Source organism: Struthio camelus, chromosome 1 (genome assembly GCF_040807025.1).
Source record: "Struthio camelus isolate bStrCam1 chromosome 1, bStrCam1.hap1, whole genome shotgun sequence".
NCBI classification, from domain to species: domain Eukaryota; kingdom Metazoa; phylum Chordata; class Aves; order Struthioniformes; family Struthionidae; genus Struthio; species Struthio camelus.
The window spans coordinates 4,780,042-4,798,909 of NC_090942.1; the positions used below are offsets into that span (position 1 = coordinate 4,780,042).

The 18,868-nt window shown below is 44.9% G+C and overlaps 1 protein-coding gene across 5 annotated transcripts in view; it reads right to left on the minus strand.

Annotated features, from left to right (window-relative positions):
• PRKCQ (protein kinase C theta) overlaps positions 1-18,868 on the minus strand; it is a 66,123-nt gene that overhangs the window by 19,277 nt on the left and 27,978 nt on the right. For all 5 annotated transcript variants that reach the window (XM_068957868.1, XM_068957792.1, XM_068957952.1 and 2 more), the window contains 8 exons: positions 17,324-17,486; positions 16,798-16,829; positions 16,619-16,704; positions 15,398-15,527; positions 14,597-14,706; positions 12,804-12,927; positions 11,159-11,337; positions 8,556-8,729 (listed from right to left, as the gene is read on the minus strand). In XM_068957868.1, coding sequence (XP_068813969.1) covers positions 8,556-8,729; positions 11,159-11,337; positions 12,804-12,927; positions 14,597-14,706; positions 15,398-15,527; positions 16,619-16,704; positions 16,798-16,829; positions 17,324-17,486 — 998 coding nt within the window. The remainder of the gene's footprint in view (positions 1-8,555; positions 8,730-11,158; positions 11,338-12,803; positions 12,928-14,596; positions 14,707-15,397; positions 15,528-16,618; positions 16,705-16,797; positions 16,830-17,323; positions 17,487-18,868) is intronic.

Below are 18,868 nucleotides of genomic sequence, written 5' to 3' on the forward strand. Positions count from 1 at the left end.
GCAAGTTAAGAAGGCCAAATGGACTTGGGCAATTTAAGATACACATGCACAAATCTTGGAAGAAATGTGAGTTAAGGATCCAGTTTAGGAAAGCACTTGAGCAGATGCTTGTTGTTAAAACACACAGATTTAGCTAAAAACAGACCATGAGAAATTACTGGATACATGAGATATTGCTGAACATGGCAAATAACAGTGTGAGAAGATGGCAAAAGTTACAGGCAACATTTTGAGAGACAGCTGAGTTTCTCAGATGGCTAAGTGGGAGCTTAACCATCTGAGATGTGAGAGATGGGTGAGCTTCACAGACAGCTGAGGGGAATATTGGGGACGTTTTGGGGAGTGCAATGATGCAAGGCAATAGCAGCTGCCTAAACACATCAGTAAATATCATGCAAGGCCAAGATGACCTAGGTAATGCTATCAGAAATACCCAAATTTGGTTCTGATGTTGTAAAACAGGGCCAATGAGTTGGTTAACTGGGAAGAGAAAAGGGTGGAGAAAGGGAGGGGTCCACGTGAATAGGGCAAAAATAAGCATGGGAAAATGGGGCAGGGGGTGTAAAAGACGCTGGTCACGTGTAAGCAGGTTGGTGGTCAGTATGCTCGTCTGAGCCAGCCCCTGCCTAAACACCACTTTCGTGTGTGCATCTACATCTTTGGAATATGTGCTCAGTTTTGCTACTGGCAGGACCTGCAAGTGGGAACAGCAGCAGCTGCATCTATTGGACTGGAACAGGCAAAATCTCCTGGGTCTTCAAACGCAGTAGGTTCAGATTTAGTAGGCTGGGAAGGAGAAAACCCCTGCGTTCCCCGGGAAGCCTACTGAATTTGGCTACAACTTACCACTTCTCTTTAAGTGTAAACTGAAGCCCCTCCCAGTTTATTCAGCAGACGATGCAATCACGCTCTGCTTGCTCACGGATTTGAGCAATGGCCTAGTGCACCCATCTAATTGAACTGAGGGCTCTGATAGCGTCTTTCTGCCATCTCAGGAAAGAAAAAGCTGAAACCTCTCAGAAACTTTGGCATTCAAAGAACTCATATATATGTGAGCTCAGTCTCTGAACTATCGAAAGATATGAAGCTGAAGACCACAAACCTGACTCAGGCATGATTTCATTGTCTACCAGCTGCTACTGAGTGGTACATAAATGCTGCTGAAAAGAAAGACAGCATCACTCTGAGTTTTCTCCTCTGAAATTGGAAGTTCCCCCTGCTTTTTATATAGGTCAATTGTCTGGTATGGTCCATGGAGATAAATTGCTTGAGATCAGCCCCAAGTAGGTAATTACGAGCAGCAAGATGTAATCAAGCAGTGGAAACTACAACCAATTACTGGAGACAACTTCCTAAGCCCAAGATCTACGGCGCTACAGAATACCTTCAAAAGAGAAGCAGCAAAACCTGTTCTTGAAACCACTGAAAATTCGACAGCGTGCTAGAGGTTAAAGGGTTAGAATGGCACGGAGGACGTGTTCTCAGACAGGCTCTGAGCTACGCTTCCTCTTGTCCTGGGAAAGCTATCTGATGTCTCCTTCTCAAGTGTCTGATATTGCAAGGCTCTGAGGTCTGTCAGCTCCTAGAGCAGACGGCAGTGGGTAGAGCAGGTATTTCTCAAGAAGTGGCGACTGGGATGGCACTTGATATGGCTTAATAACAATAGCATGCTCTTAACTCTGCAGTGGCCACAGGTCAGGGTACTAAGCAAGCAAGCATGAATGCTATCCCTCAGCAGTGGCATCTATACAGCTCTGAAAGAGGCTTTGGAAGAGCCTCTCACCTTTCTCCCACACATCTGTCTTGCAAACAAACCGTGGTCAGCTTGCAGACCTCCTGCCATTAGAGTGTCCTTCGGTAGCAAATAGCCAAGCCAAACTTCCGGTCGTGGCTCCAGACTCGCACGACAGAAGATAAGCAAGCCTGGTCTTAAGGCACAGTTTGGGGCCATCCTTTACAACCACAGAGTTCAAGGATTGGAGGCAGCTCCTACACTCTGCCTCGGAACTGCCCCAGGATAGCTGATATTGTCTCAGGAACATCGATATGGGATGCTGTTCAGTGGGCCAGTTCCCGCTTCTAGATCATCTTCCAGGGCCCATCCCCATCGCAGCAGAGGGAACAGGATTGACCCCGTTGTGGGAGGACTAAGCACTGTTCCTATATGGTGCTGTACAACACATAGGCTCATGCGGGAGTGCAACCAGCATTCAAAATAACATGGTGCCCTGCTTGGCTCAGTCCCACCAGGTGCTGAAACACTGGATTTTAGCAATAACTCAGTTTCTTGTCCCATCAGTCCCTCGGTGCCCATGCTGAGCTGATATCCTCTCTGCGGAGCCAAGTGCTCTCTCTACCTCTCCAGCACATGGCAGGGAAGGAGTTAAACCAACCTGCTTCTGTTCTGCATGCAACTTCTGTGAGAATGAATAGTCACCATCAGGGATGCTTTTGACTTTATAAACAATGAATATAAAGCAAGCAGCATTTAAATTGGTCTTTTGAAGGTACATCCTATTACAGGCTCTTAAAACCCTTGACCCAGCTGGAAGCCCTCCAGAGTACTTTTCTGCAGAGATTTTAAGGTTCTGTTTTCTATGCATTTGAAAGCATTTGCCTATATACAAATATACAATTTAAACCCATTTACTGGAGAGCAAAATTCTCCTTCCCAGGGCTTCTGAGACATGAATATTGGAACAATTAATGCTGCAGGACTGTGCAGCATTACCCTGATTAGAGCAGTTATCCTAGCAAATGGCTCCATGTGGAGAAGGCTCCTCAGTCCAGACAAAGCGACTGAACTCTGCTGCTTGCCCGCTGAATTAGATTGGTCCTTGCTAAGAGAAAGGTTTGACGCTATGCAATTCTCACAGCTGATTCTTGTCTCACACTTTCCCACAGCTAAGCCCGGCTCTGCCGGGTTGTGATGCTGCGCTGCAGAGAAGAGGGTCTTGCACCCAAAGGCTAAGTCTTCAGGATTTAACAGTCGTGTCCAAACTGCGGACTAGTAACAGTCCCCAGCCCATGCTACCGCTGAACTGTGCCTGAGCAGGAGCGTGCGAGTTATTACAGGCTAAAATCATGCCAAGGAGCATGCTAACCATTCAACAGTCGGGATGCTCATCCAGACCTCAGCCTTAGGATAGATGGTAACCAAAAGCCTCCCAGCCCTTCTCCACCATACCACCAAGTGAATGTTGCAACACACTGTCGCAATCCCATCCACTGGGAAAGAAATTAATGCACGTGCGCTGCACTGCATCTGCTCCCACGAGGGACAGCTAACGCAGTTACTGCTGCACACCTCCTAGCAGGTGACCACAGGAGGTACTGACAATGCTGTTTGCATCATCTGGGGAAAAGCAAAGCCAATTTGTTACAGATTAGAGCAAGAAATGGTTTAATTTTTTTCTTTGCTCTAGAAAACTTTTCTCCACCTTGTGTAATAGCAAGCTATCTGCTAGAGATGGCAGCATTTCTTACAGCTGCCAGCCAATGTGCTCCAGTCCCCGATCTTATGACTTAATTTTCATTCTAATCTTCACACTGTCAGCATCTTTGACTGAATATTAAACCATTAATTTGGTATGCTTAGCTTTGTGGGCCCACCTACCTGGTGTAAAGCATATGAATAAACACATATATGCATGCACGTGCATTTAAATATACACACATATATGTGTGCATATATATGTATATATGCATATGTATATTAAAGTGCTGACATGGCTGGTAATCACTCTGGCTTGAATTTTGGTCTCCTAGCACCTTTCCTCACAGCTCAGAGCAGGCAGAGCATATCACTTGCAGTGGTAAAGCTGGGCCCTGCAGGCTGAGGTACTATCACCCCTGTCCTGCAAGACAAAGTGGATTCACCTGTTAATACTGGGGGGAATCTTGGCAAGAGACTAATTCTCCTAAGGCTGGATGAAAAAATCTCTGAAAATTGTGGGATGGGGAAAAAATACCCCATACAAAAAAATCCCCAAATCAAAAACTAAATAAAAAGTAGTCAAATTCATGAAACCTAAATAAATTATCAACAGAAAAATGGAGAAAAAAGTAATGTTTTTACTTTGAAAAGACAGCTCTTTTGGGGAGACAAATATCATAGCAGCTACACTGCAGCTTTTTAGAAATCCCAGTCTAAACTGAATACATTTTGGGCAGATATTCCTCAGAGCTGGGCAATGGGTAGGCAGTGGAAATACATGTATTTAATATGCCATCCAAGTCAACAGTCTGTCACTTTAAAAACCCCTGTTGTGAGCTGGCCCCCTCTTTTCCTTGCCAGGATGCTCCACATGCTCACACCACATGGGCTGACACCACCTCATAAGCATTTTTTAAAGACTTTACATTTTTCATGTTATAACCACAGTTGCTCACAAGTCCTCTGGCAGAACGTTGCTGAAATCCCCAAGCTCTGCTGAGACGCCGCTATTTCTACCGAGCTGTATTGAAATACGGGCCAGGACTGAACAACACTTGCCAGTTCTCCTGTCTGCTAGTTGCAAGAGGAAGCCAAGATCCTCAAAGCCTCCCTAAACTTCCCATTTCTCCCCTAGCTTTCCCTTCAGACCAGCTCAAACTTGGCCCACAAGCCCTGAATGAGAGGTTTCCAGGGCAATTTGTCTCCAACAAGAGATGAGGAGGATGGAGACCCAGAAACTGGAAGCTTCGAGGTCTTATAACCTCCTGCATTGTTGAATGCCAAGACCTGGGACAGTCCCTTTCTCCTGCAAGGGAAAAAAACACTCCGCATTGCCTGGTACCCTCTTCTTTAGCAAACCTGCTTGGTGAACACCAAAAATAGGATGCTGGCTAGGAGGACATTTGGTTTGACCTCACAGGACACCTCAGCTTGTGAACAGCACACAGTGTTTTGTTAAGTCAGTCCAACATTTCGTTGTGTTTCAGTGCTTCAGTGGTGTCACCGCTTGCAATTCTACCTCCCTGTAGGAGGACTTCTCCTGCAATGAATCTGTGGTCCCACGGCCATGACGCAGTCAAAGGACTCTGCATGGAGGAGCAAGTGGGCTCGAGCCACGGCTCCTTGGAGGGTCTGAGGCACAGCCAGGAAAAACAGCTGAACATCAAACGGGTGTGAAACACGCCTGGGCCAAACCGACATGCAGTGATTGAGGTGAAATAATTCAGCCCCGTTCCGCTAATGGCAAGACAGAGATACGAGAAAACTGAAATTGCTCCTGGAAAATTTTGCAGGCATTACAATTTCACCCTGAGGAGATATTTTGATGAGAAATTCCCCTGAAATACTCATGGAAAACACTGCAGAGGATAAGGGTCCAAGAATTTTTAAATTAAGATCCCGGTCTGATTTACAACTCTTTTCTCCCTTCTGCCAATGTAAGAGATTTTAAAGTCAATATAAAGCACATTAAAACAACAGAGCATAGGAAAATGGCCCACCACCAGCACTTTGAAAAGACATAATATGCTAGTATAGCAGAAAAGAAATGTTTCTATAACACTTGCTTTTAAACTACAATAAAGATTACTTCTGTTCTGTGTTAAGACAGTCTTCTGTGTTGCTATTTTGTGCTAAAAGCCAAAAAGCCTAAGAACTTAATTTGCATTTGCGTAAAGGGCATGAATAAGAACCTGGTCAATGAAGTAAGCAAACAGTTAGAAACAAAAGTGACTTTCAAAAAGACAAAGCCTACTTTTATCACAGAAGATCAGTGAAATGTAAAAAGAAAAATAAAACACAAGCATTCAAAAGCTAGTCACTCTGGGCATTACCAATGTCAGGATTTCACAGAACTACAAACATGTTTTTCCTTCTTTTTAACATAACAATGTCCCTTTACATCTAATAAAACAGAACCGCTTTTTGTGCTTGTTTTTAAAATTCACACCATATAACTGTGTCAGTTGAATATCCGGACGCAAGGATTACTGCAGTAAAATAGAAGAGTCAAATTCAAAACCGGATTTGGAAAAGAAAACCTGTGCATTTGACTTTATTCTAACGTAGCAAACCATGACAAGTGTTCCGAGTTTCGAAAGTAGCGATCACTCGGCCTTCCCAAGAATAAAAAGGAGCACTAGGTGCCAGGTGTCTACGAAAACCTGTCTGAGGGCTGTCAAGCTTTATCTATTTGAGCATTCGCTGATTATCTGGGTTGAGGCCAGGGAGAAGCTCAATCCACAGCTTACAGCACTGTCAGCAGATTAGATGACTTTTCTCTCTGGAGACACGCGGAACCGCTTAGGTTCTTGTTTCACTGTAGGAACATTCCCATTTCTGCTGTCCTTTACAGAGGTCCTAGCACCTGAGGCGGCTCAGAAACTTTGCAGGCCAAAGCATCAGGGATTCAGAAAGGCACTGACACATATATTTCTGTTTGAAAGTACTTACTCTTCCAGTAAAACCAAAGAAATAAAACCCTACAACCCACACACCTTTCCAATATTAAAGCCCAGAGAGGGACTGGCTTCTAAAATGATTACTCCAAAAGATATTACGGTTGAACCATGCTCTTCGCTGAGCTGTGAAAGACTGTCCATGGCTTGTCACAGCTGCCCTGCTCCGAACGACTTGTATGTGTTGAGTGATCACCGCCTGCCTTGCAAAGGTCAGAGGAGAAAATCATAAGCTAGAAATCAATCATAGCCCAGAGCATCTTTGGCCTGGATAGACACACGCCAGCTTCTGTATTTGTGACCTGGGGGGCACAATTGAGTGACCAAATAATAACTTTAATATGACAACATTGGCTTGGGAGGAGATGGATGGAGATTTTTCCTATATGACAAGAGGGCAATACCTTGACATTGCCCAGAAGACGGAGCAGGAAAAGATGCCTCGGGTGTTTTAATCTGGCACCTACGAGTTTTTCAGGCACTCATTTCTGTTCCACCCTGCAGGGTTTGCTCGTCTCAGCCACAGCTGGAAGCATAGTCTCTTCAAAATGATCAGTAAAGCACATCTGGCTCATGGCACGACTCTGGTCTGTCACCTTTTCTGCTGTGCTCTCCCAAGGGAAGTGGACACTTGTATGCATGCATGGCCTGAAAGCAGAGCTGTAGACTGCCACTGCTGCATCCATGTTGACTGGCAAAATCCCAAACTTGACCTCCAGCTTCCAGACGCAGGTTGAACTGGGCTGGACCATAGCACGTTGCTGCACGCAAGGGTGGTGCGCCAGCTGCCGGCACTAGCCAGCCTCCACTCGGGCATCTGGAGTTACGCGCAACACAATCAGCTCTCCTTGGAGAATAAGCCCCCTCATAGAGCTGTGACTGCTATAAATACTTTGTCTTTTTAATTAAAGTCTTGATTTTCTATGCTTTTGGAGTCAGGTCATTTATATTTTACTCTAAAATCTACCAAAGAAAGGAATTAATTCCTTTCCTCTGGGCAAGGATCCATTCCTGGCATGTGCTGTCCTTCTCACCGACAGTCCCAGAAGGGTTAAACACTAATGCCTGGGCTCACTATCACACTGCCTAGAGCAGTTCCCAGACATTCTCCGGCATAAATTTAATCCCCCGTCTTTAAACAGGTGCCCTGTCTCACAGACTACTGGGGCAAACAGCAGAGGCTATATTGGTTTCTCATGACCCTGCAGAAGACACAAGCTCTCTTGCTGAGCAGGTGCTAACCTCATAATAAGCAGTGTTTTGTGTCATTACATCCTGGAACTGAGCAGGGACTGGGAGCCTCCTCAAAAAAGCCCCGAACAAGCAGTCTAACAAAAGCGATGTTAGTATAAACTTGAGTTCTGGGATACCAAACATCTCTCAGGAATGGTTTGGGTCAGTTGGAACAGAGAGACAGACCAGACAATCTCTCCAAATATGTCCATCCTTTCATCCCCCCCCCCCTTTTTTTTTTAATGTCTGTGCATGTGTTCTGGTGTTAAGAAGATTGGCTGCGGCTATAGGAAAGTATCTGAAAAGTGAATCGGTCCATAGTTTATGGCCACTAGGGCCAGATAGATTTAAACATTACTTAAATGCCACTTTAATTTTGATTTGGACTCTTAAGAGGGATTTCAGGTGAAGATGTTTTGTACTGCTCCTGTGGACTGCAGCCCTCATTGCCAGAATTAGGAAGAGTCTGATGTAATTCAACAGTTCAGCTGGGGGCAAAGATTCCCCAAAGGAATGGTAACAAGCATGGTAACAAGGCACTGACCAGAGTTCCTCGAGTTCACTATGATCCAGCCTAGTTATTGCAGTATAACGCTGCTTCATGGCCCAAGAGGTCTGCATAGCACTGGTGCGGGCACATTTGCATCCTGGCTGTGGATGTGGCCTTTGTACATCCTTGGCCTGGGGCATCAGGCCTCTGATTTTAATAGCGGCTCTCTGCATAGCTGCCTTATTCAGTCTTGGATACCATTCTTGTCAAATTGCCCCTCCACATGAATGTGGGGAGGGCAGATGAAATTTCTGGGGCCACCTGAATAACACTTCCCTTAGCATCACTTCACCTCAAAGCTATTCCCTCAGACTTGGCAGACTTAAGCACAGTCTCAGCACACTGGCCCACGTAGGGAGCAGACAGCACCTCCTCTTACCTTGGTCTGGAACGTACAGAAGACGTGAGTCAGGAATGGGTGCTCCCAAGCTAAGGAGAGCACTCTCTTCTCCACCATCGTACATTCAACATCATCATCCATCAGCACCACGTCCTTCTTCAGGGCTTTCACAGCGAAGTACTGGTCTGTGTTCTTCAGCTCAGCGAGGAACACCTAGGATGGAAACTACTGCTCAGAAAGACCAATGCTCTTCTCTCAGGCTGGGTACACAGCTATGAGAGTTTGGGAGCAGAGCAAGATGGGCTGAAACACAGCACGGAGCAGAAAATTTTGAGTTTTTTCTCCACACCCAGAATAGTGTTATGAAGCTAAACGCAGGAAGAGATGAGAAGGGTTTGGCAATTATGACAGCAGGTGTCACATGCCCCATGGACAGAACATGTCAGAGAGCCAGACGCTTCTGACAACAGAAACCATTTTAATGCAAACACTCATAAGAAACACTTCCTGTTTTCTGACTTTAAATAACAAATCATAGAATATTGTTTTGTTAACACCATGTAAATACCCTGCACCAGATCCTCAGCAGGTGTAAACTGATGTCCGTCAGTAATTAGACTCACTCACATCAGATGTGACTTCCTCCCTCCCTCCCAGTTAACGAGAGGCCCGAAAAGACAGCTTTGGTTCCCCGTGTTTCCACAGGACATTTTCTCCGAGGAGAGCGAAACACATTTCAAGCATTAATAAACCATGTCCCAGAGGAGCTAGGACTACTGCCATCTATTTTTACAAGCAGGGAAACTGAGGCAAAGAGCAGCACAGGATTTGCTCGAGGCCTTAAAGTAAAGCAGTTTCTGTGCTGAAACGCAGTCCTCATCTTTACTCTAACAGTCTCTCGACACTCATTCCCGTAGACTGAACAAATATATAAGACTCATCAAAGAGGACTTTGAAGTTCTTTACCAGACACTATTTACTGAGTAAGTTCAGACATGTTGTAACCCTGACAAAAGCTTTATCTATCCTTCTGGCTATTGCTGTATTTCACTCCACAGCACTAGACTGAGCCTAAAGCCTCCCTCTGTCTCTGCGGTGAATGACCAGAAATGGCAACACTGCTGATGCTGCAGGGACCCTTTGGTAACCCCGTTTCTGTGTGGGCACTGCTCTCCTGGTGAAATGGGGGAATGAAACACGTGTGACTTGTTCTGTGCCCTTGGAACAAGGCACAGGTAGGAAAAGCTATACCTCACAGGTCTGACCCTGAACCTCACTGTTTGTGCAGAGCTGCGGAGATCCCTCAGGCGTGGAGAGCTGAACACCTTGCCACCTCTCTATGAGGAAGTGAATCTCACTCCAAGGAAATGAGAACACCAGGAGGGAAACCTACACAGGAAACTTGTGGGTGAGGTTTTCTGCAAAAGGGCACGAACTAAAACCATCCTTATCACATCTGATGGTGCACTGCAGAGAAGTGCAGAGGCATGCGAGCTTGGAGAGTCTCTCTTGGAGAGTCCACAGGGGCCTGAAGCAAGGTACAGAATCTCCATCCTTGGAGGTGTTCAAGACTCAACTAGACAACCCCCGAGCTGTTCTGAGTAGGAAGTTGGACTAGAGGACCTCCAGAGGTCTCTTCCAAACCATATCTGTCCATGATTGTACGGCATTCATGTTCCTGAGTCTGGTTTAGTCAGGGCTGTGGAGTTTGGGGTATTCTGGGTTAGCCCAGCTCAGGTGTCCGAGCTCAGCTCTGCTTCCCATGTAGAGTGTAGGCATACCAAGTGTTTTCAAGTGGAAAGCCAAAGCAGCAAATGCATAACGAACACACACTCCTTCCTGACTATAAAAACACAACGGTGATTTCCTCTGAAATACAGCTCTGCACTGGCACTGAATAACAGTCCCCTTCCAGGGGACGTCTGCAAGAGGAAGGAACAACCAACCGTTCATCAACATTAATGAATCCACTGAAAATATGTGGTTCTTGTTTCAAAAGCACAAATTCTGGGCTATTGTAAAATTAGCTTTATGTTCCAGCATGGATCAGAGCTGGGAAAGAACAGTCCAGTGTTCCCAACTGGGCCCTGCTGCTCTGGAGAGAGGGGAGGTGATCTGCACTAGGCTTTTTGGCTATGCTTCTGCCTCTTTGGGAGCTTGCTCAGTGATGCTGGCTGGTGTGGCTGCACGGGGGAGCACAGCACAGAGATCTTTCCCACCAGCTTCCGGCAGCTGCCCGGGCCACAGTGACCTGCACAAAAGGGGAAGTAGTAGCGTCAGCTCTTTCCCCTCCTGTCACGGGCACTTATGACACAGCAGCTAACTGGGCAGACGGAAGGACAAGGAGGATCTTTGTCTTATGCAAGGACAGGACTGGGTTCAAGACCGATCCCTGCAAGAACAAGGGTTCTCTGACAGTCAAGGGATCTTATTCCAAAGTGACCTCCAGACCTCATGCTATTCAATGCTGTTCAGCCTGTGTTTCGTTTGAGGTTGGGAAGAGAAGAGCAGTGTTAAACCTTTAGCGAGTCAAGACCACCAAATTGACTTTTAGCAAGTCAATAACTCATAAATGACGTGTTTCTGCCCCGTAACAGGTGACGTGCACCTATGCAGTGGCATCCTAGCCCCCTGTTGCTTACCTTGCCAAAACTTCCCTTCCCCAGCATCTTGTGCAGGACAAAATCTTCAATGGTTAATTTTAGCTGCACTTGCTGCCCTTGCTGCTCCTGAGGCTGTTCTCCTCCCGAGTCTGGCTCTATTAGAGACTCTCCCTTTGTTGTGCCCTCCACTGGAGTCTCCCAGGAGATGCCCTGTGGTTCTGCAACATACATCAACGCACTGAAAATAGACCCATGGAAATGAGAAAAATCCCTAGAACACATACAAGTATTTTGCTTAAGATTTAAAAATGTCTTTTCACACGAATGGAAATGTGGTGGCCACATCTAGCGGCCTCTGCTCCCACATTGCCTTCTTTCCAGAGGAAATTTTACTCCAGTGTAGCTCCACCTTCTTTAGTGGCATTACTCCCACTTTACAAACTCTGTCATTTTGTTTCACGGCAGCAAAACAGGACGAAATCCCTCATTTCTGACCGTCTGTGTTCTTCAGTCCTTCTTGATAGCTGTCATTATGAGCGGTCCCAGTGTCCCTAAGGCTGCTTCAAGAGCTTTGGCAAAACTAATGTTGGAACAGATGGGACAGTAAAGACTATTTTTCACACCTCAATCCCTCACTCACTTTCCTGAACCTCCGCTCTTGTAGCACAGAGGGTGCTGACACCTAGGTCAATCCTTGAGTGAGTGATGTAGGGATCTGCTGATGATTTTCAAAGGCATGGGATGCTATTTATGCCTTTGAGAGACTTCTCCCTTTTAAACGGACTGTGTGTTCAAATGTGCACACTATATGCTACAGGGCAGTTGGACATGCTTCTAATGTACTCAGTGCATCAGCCACTGTTACCTGCAGGGATATTCATAATTCTACATACAAATACAACTGGAGAGGAAAAGAGGGGAGAAGAAAATAGGGAAGAATCCTTGAAAGCAAAATTATGAAGCTGAACTTGCACAAGGACACCAATGGATAGCAGAGAAGCACTGTCAGCAGAAAATGTATGTAGAAGTACAAAAATTATGCCCTCAAAAGCCTAGTAATGACATAACTAATTATTCTGATTATAGAAAAATTAAGAATTACATGATGAGTTTGTGTCTCTAACGAAGGAAAGGGTCTACAGGTTTAGATTCACTAACTATTGAAACCAGCGCTTGAATTAGCACTGAGCCATGGTGTGAACCCCCACCCAACAATCTGAAATCAGAAAGGGAATTGAGACAGCGGTGATCAGAAAGACTCCCAGCCTCCCATTTTGAGCTTGATTGCCCCTTAAAGTTACCAAAAATTATAGGCTGAAAATCCCAGGAGAGAAATAAGGACATTATTGCCAGTAGAGGTACAAGGTGTGCTGAGGTACTGGATCAGAAAGAGAGTCTAGGGTAAGACTGTATTAGTTGGATAAGTGGTGGTTGGTGCCTCACGTCACCAGAGGGAAGTGCAGGTCTATGCAGAAGAAAGGAGCTGGGCTGACACCTGGGGTATCTGCTGTCCCCGAGTGACGTGTCTAGGAAGATCTCCAGATGTCCTGGGATAAAAAGGGATATGTCTTGTTCTAGACTGGAAAGATGTATGAAAGATTCATAAATTCCCTATCCTTGTCACCTCCACCTAAAACCAAAAAATTAACAAAGCTTGCTGTCCCATATCACTAGGCAAAACTACCTTTTTTTCCTGTTGTAGATGCTGGCACTGCCTGAAGCTGCGTTACCTCCTTCACAAGAACCGGGAAGCCAATTTCAAGAGGTCCATCCCTGGAGATCTGTTCAGTGTCACGCTGACAACGAGCCTGGATCATAGAAAACAGTGAATCACTTTCGAGCCAAACATGCTTACGGACGATGCTGCCTCTTCTGGGTCTGTCAGCCCAGGAAGAGCGTGACTGTCACACAGGCCCAGATCTAGAAGTCTTGACTTATGAGAAGACCATCTCTGTATCTAACGTTCAGGGGTCTGTAACCCTAGAGGAACTCAAGAGTCTTCAGTGAGGCAGAGAGGCTTCTTATGAGTCATACGGGGATGTGAACAGGAGTCTGCAGAGTCAAGCTGCACCTCCCCTGTTTCACAAGTCCCTGGTTATCCACACAAAGTACATTTTAATTAACATCTTCTTTCCTACTAGCTGTCTTGGAAGTGAAAGCTGGAAAAGTACTAGAGGCTGGAACGTGCTGCAGTCTCACTCCTGTGCGCTGTCTGGATGTGACTCTGAGGAATTCCTTGTCCCAGGATGTTGTGGAGGGTAATAGTTTATCTGGTTTCAAGCATGATGAGACAAAAGCATGGAAGAGAAATCTACTGAGGGCTACTAAACACAAGGACTTCACCTATGGCTCAAGGAGTTCCCAAGGCCTAACTTACTGTAGGTTAAAAGAGCGTCTAGGGTAAAGTTTGCCCTCCTCACCTCACAGTGGTGACCCAAAGGAACCACTACCCAGAGCAAAGAGCTGTACAGAGCCAGCAAGCTGGAAAAAGAGAAGCAAGGTGTAGGAAAAACTCTTTGGAGTTCTGCCAGCACTACTTTTTAAGACGAGAAGTATGCAGAGCTAAACCTGCTAGATACTCCCTCAGGAACGTACAGATAGAAGAACATCTACTGAGTGGATGAAGATGTTGCCTTGGGGTACCTGAGGAACTTAAACATGGAAGACTGGGCACCTCTGGATTTTGTGCGTCTCTAAGGTTAAGAGCTGAGAGGCATCCTAACACTCACAATTTTGAACAAGAATTCTTCCATGGTTTCGGGCCTGTAACGGGCTATTTTTCCTTCTTCGTAATTCAATTTGCTATGTTTTTTACTTATATGAGAGTAGTACTTAGATCCTCTCCCCAAGGCCCAAATCTGTTACATGAGAGTCTGTGTTCTAGGGAGCTTCACTGCAAACAGATCAGAGAGCCACAGGAGAAACTTCAAAGTGACAGCCCCCAAGGAAGCTAGTGACAGCATAAGGGCTAAAACCTAGTTCCTCCGTTTCTGTCTAATTGCTACACAATTTAAACTGTGAACATAAGGTAAGAACAACTGTACTGAATCAGAACGAGAGTCCATCTAGATAACAACCTGTCTGTGACGGGGGTCAAGCAGACACCTAGTGAAGATACAAGGAGAACACAGGCATGCAAGGCCAATTCCTCAGAATATTCTCCCATTCTCCAGCGATATGTGGCTCAGAGATTTCCTGATTCAAAGGCAGTGCTTTTCTATTAAGAGCCTTGAATGGACTTTTCTTCCATGAACGTCAGAGGTTGTCACTTGAACCCATATAAACTTTTAGCCTCCACAATGTGCTGAGATGAGTTCAGCTACACGATCAACGATCAACGAAGGACCAATTGCCTCCTCTTTGTTTTGAACTTGCTACCCTCTGTGCTCCACCCCATGCCCTTAGTTCTTGCACTGGAACAAACATTGAACACTTGATCTTTCTTTGTCCAGGTAACTCACAGCTTGATGCACTTACCTGTTGAGTACTCTCAATCATTGCCAGGGCTTCAGCCATTAGTTTCTGGTTAACTCCACAAAGGTTTGCTACTTTTGTTTGGCACTTGTGATGGACATTCATGCTGCATGCTGAAAGAAAGGATGGAGGCATCAGGACAACACAGGACAGCTGCGCTGTAAAGGGTGTGACATCAGGTCAGGCAGAAACATGTGCTGTTGTCAGCCAAGGGTGGAGATCAACCATGTAAATTGCGCAAAGCATGGACAACTTTTATGTCTCATTAGACTGCACTCAGGCTGCTTTTTGGTTGCTCCACGCAGATAAGTTTTGTTCTGTGTCTGCCTCTGGGCAAAGGTTTTATTTCCATATCCCTCAGCCTTTGTAACTACACGTTACTGAAGCTCTACAATCAATCAGCTCAGACACAACTACATTCACAGCAGAGGATCTCACCCTAGGTGGAGGATCATGAAGACAATGATGTGTACTCAGCCTGTCTGTTAGCAGAAATGGAGTATGAAGGCTGGTAATAGGAAAGATTTTGGAAGAGAGGGGAGAGATGTGGGCACTGAGATGTTCCTTTGCCTTTCTGGAAGTGATTCTTCAAACACCATGGGCCACATACCCTTCCATATGCCCACAGTGGTCCTCCTTGAAGGACAGTCCTCTTGACCTCTCCTTCAGCACCTCGTGGTGCCATTTGATATGGGGCCTCACAGAGAAATGTGATAAATGGGATTTGGCTCTTCAGATCGCAACCCTCTGATGATGACAGCCCACTTCCACTCTCAGCCCGTACCTCGTAGACCAGGGACTTACCATCACACTTTAACCCTTGCCGTGCGAGGCCCCAGAGGAGTGTGCCACAGTGCTCGCAGAAAGTCGGGCTCTTGTAGTTGTAGACTTTGAAGCGGTGAGGCATGTCGATTTTGAACCGCTCTTTGTGGAACTGCAAGAGAAGCGCTGTGTTAGCAATTCACTCCTCTCCGCCTCAGCACTGCATGAAAAGCCAACATGAAAAGCTAAGTCTGTACACCAGAAGATGGGGGGTCTAAGCCAGTCTTTCAGCTTTGGTTTGGGGTTTGATCTTCAAGAAGAAACTATCTACAACATTCAGATATACAAGGATAAATTTTGCTAAGAAGTATCTGTGCAATTCAGTGGCAAACTGGGTAATTTAATCTCTGGGTTTTATTTATTTGATCAGATGTAGATGTCTGCATCTCAGCTACTCAACCAGGCTCCCTTAACGCTCAATGGAAAAACACAGGTACTTCTAAAGAATGATTCATCTCATCCTGAAATGAATGTCTACGTTCATTGTCATGAATCACTTCCTGGAAGCGCCTATTTTTCTTCCTTCAGTATGTAGGGAGTCAAAGGTGATGACAAGGCAGGATTCATCTACACTAGAGGTATCTGAATACCTGTGAGATTAATGTCATCTCTAAAGACTGTAAAAGGTGAGTAGGAGGCAAGGTGTGACTGGGAACAAATAGAAGCTATGGGACATAATTAACAAAAAAAGTAATAGTCATGCCAACAGTTTAAATTCTACTTTTGCCCACTAAAAAAGAAGGTTCCTTATAAACTGCTATGAGAAAAATAAAATAAATGATAGTGGAGATGCTAGACCTTCCACTGATTGTTTGCAGATCTCAGAGAGCACAGGGTGGGTTTTTAAAGTACTGCTCTGAAAATTTAGTGTGACATCCTGCCTGGCACTGGATAGCTAAGAATTTTCTCTAAGAATTCTTCACCTCACGTCCATGATTTCCCTCTGAGCTATATTCTATGCATTAGAAAAATGTCAGTCTTGATTCAAAGACTGCTAATTCAATGACTGTATTTGAGGAAATCACAGGTAGGAGGTAACGAAAACTACTGGGAATGTAAAGAAGAAAGGATGCAGATCTGATCATACAGCTTTTAGCTCACTATTGCCCTTCACTTCATCAAATCTCCCTTGTTTTACATCAGTGTAGGAGAGACCTGAATAGCACTCAAGTGTTTTAAAAGCAACCAAGTAACAATACGTACCATTGTTTCTCTGCTATTGACTGCTGATCCTGTACACTTGGCTATTACTTTATCAATGCACTTCTTATGAATGGCAGCATTGCATTCTGAAAGAACAAGTGTGTCACGGTGTTAATAAAAGGAATCCCTTAAGAAAGGACCAAATAAATAATGAAAGGAACAAAAAAAAAAAGTCTTACGCCTGCATTGATAGCCTTGCTTGTTCAGACCCCTGAAATTAAACACAGAAATGGTTAGTTTTGAATTTTCTGAAAGTCTCCACAAAAAAAGGGAAGCAGCATTTACGAAAGAAGCATGGAATAGAACAGCCTTGCTTCTTCATCAGTCTTTATAGGGCTTCGCAAATCCAAATACCTTCATTCAGTGCAACTCTTGGAGTGGTTCTTTGTGGTTTTCACAACACTTTCAGCGCATACTCACATTTTGAATTTTGCAGTAGCAAAATGGCAAACTGTGTGGGTGCATTTGGCCAAAGACAAAAATATATCAAAAAGAAAATAAAAAACGGAGAGAATTTTCAGAGTTGGAATTACAACTGTGAAATTGCATCAGGTCCCTGAAGTGATGCAATTACTCGTACATGTAACGTGCCAAGGGTCCAGTCCTGCTGCCTTTACTAACAGCAGGAACACAAATATTCACTGAAGAAGCAGAGCCGGTCCTTAGAGTTAAAAGGGGAAAACGCATAGAGCGATTTTCATTTACCACACAAACTCATGACAGACAGAGCAGAAGGTGGGTTGCGGAAAGAAGGTGGCCGTGAACTCATGACACTTGACGTTATGGATTTTGGCCTGTTTGATGGCTCCCCTCCGCTGGTGTAAGGAGAAAAAGCCTTCAGTCTCACAGTCAACTATGTCCTTAGCATCTGGGGGGAAAGGAAACAGAAGGTTTGTTAGGGCAGCCTGTCCTCATCAGGCACCTTGAGAAAATGCAGCTGCCAAAATACTAAGTGACTGAAGCTGATGTATTGATGGGAGTGAGTATTTTTATCAAATACACTTTCTGAAACCCACATAAGGCTTGTTCAGACCTTATGTATCCCCCACTCTTACAGGGATACTAAAATGACCTTTGAGCTCCCTTGAACATTCATGATTTTTTTTTTTTAATGTAGACCGGAAATTTCCTAATGAGAGATAATTTGCAGTTAAATACAAAACTCTAACTTTCTGTAGCACTGAAGAACTATGCCCTAAAAAAAGACAGGACTACATAAAAATAAGTTACATGCAAACATGCATCTTATATATTTAAATATAGGTATGCATGTATGTGGGTACTTAGCTGAATTTTTAATGTGTGCATGTTTATGTGTGTGTGAGTACACCTACACGTATACTCCTGGGAGATTCTTTTTCTTGTCACTCTTTCATCGTTCCATTGCTTTACATTGCTTTACAACAATTGCTTTACCATTTGCTGCATTCATGACATTATTCATAGTTCACTTCTTAAACTTTCTGGGACAGAAAATAAAACAACTCTGCCTACATATATGCTCCTTTCTAGTTACGGACGTAACATCTCACTCTTTATCTCTGTCTTGATTTATTCATGCATGAAAGTCTGTATGAAGTATGAAAGCAAGTTGCACAGGTATTCTGTGGGAAGGGGCCCCCTGCGCCAGCTGATGCTGATCCTACTTGTAATACAGACACAGCATTTTCCATGCATTAGCCTCTCATGTGTCTTAAAGAATATGAAGAGGCAGCATCAGGCTATTATACAGCAAAGGTGGGAAATGAGGAGGAGAATACCCATAAGGGCATGCTATTAGCTGCTTTCAGCACTTCTATGTTTCAATACATGGAAGGCCCTTCCTGACTCTCTCCTTCTACAGCTCCAACCCACGTCAAAGACCGCGGGAAGTTGGGCATCAAAGACGGGAGAGCGCGATGGAGCACTCGGATTGCAACCCCTTTCCTTTGATGAAGGGAAATACACTTTGCATGGGCGTCAAACTCTGCTGGTGGGATCCAGCTCCCAGCGAGGACACCTAAAAGCAGCTGTCTCATGTTCAGGGTGACTAAGCTGCTGCTAAGTCCCTGGAGGTCTGCTTGGGGCAGGCAACGGAGCCTAGCGAATGACTCAGCTCACCAGGCAGCAGACACCTGCACTTGATCAGATGAATCACTCTCTAGGTTCTTTTAGTGTTTCGCCTAGATTGCCCTTGATTTAAAAGCCCAACTTACACATATACTTAAATATTTTCATCCGTGCATGGTATCCCACTCTTGATGTCTGCAT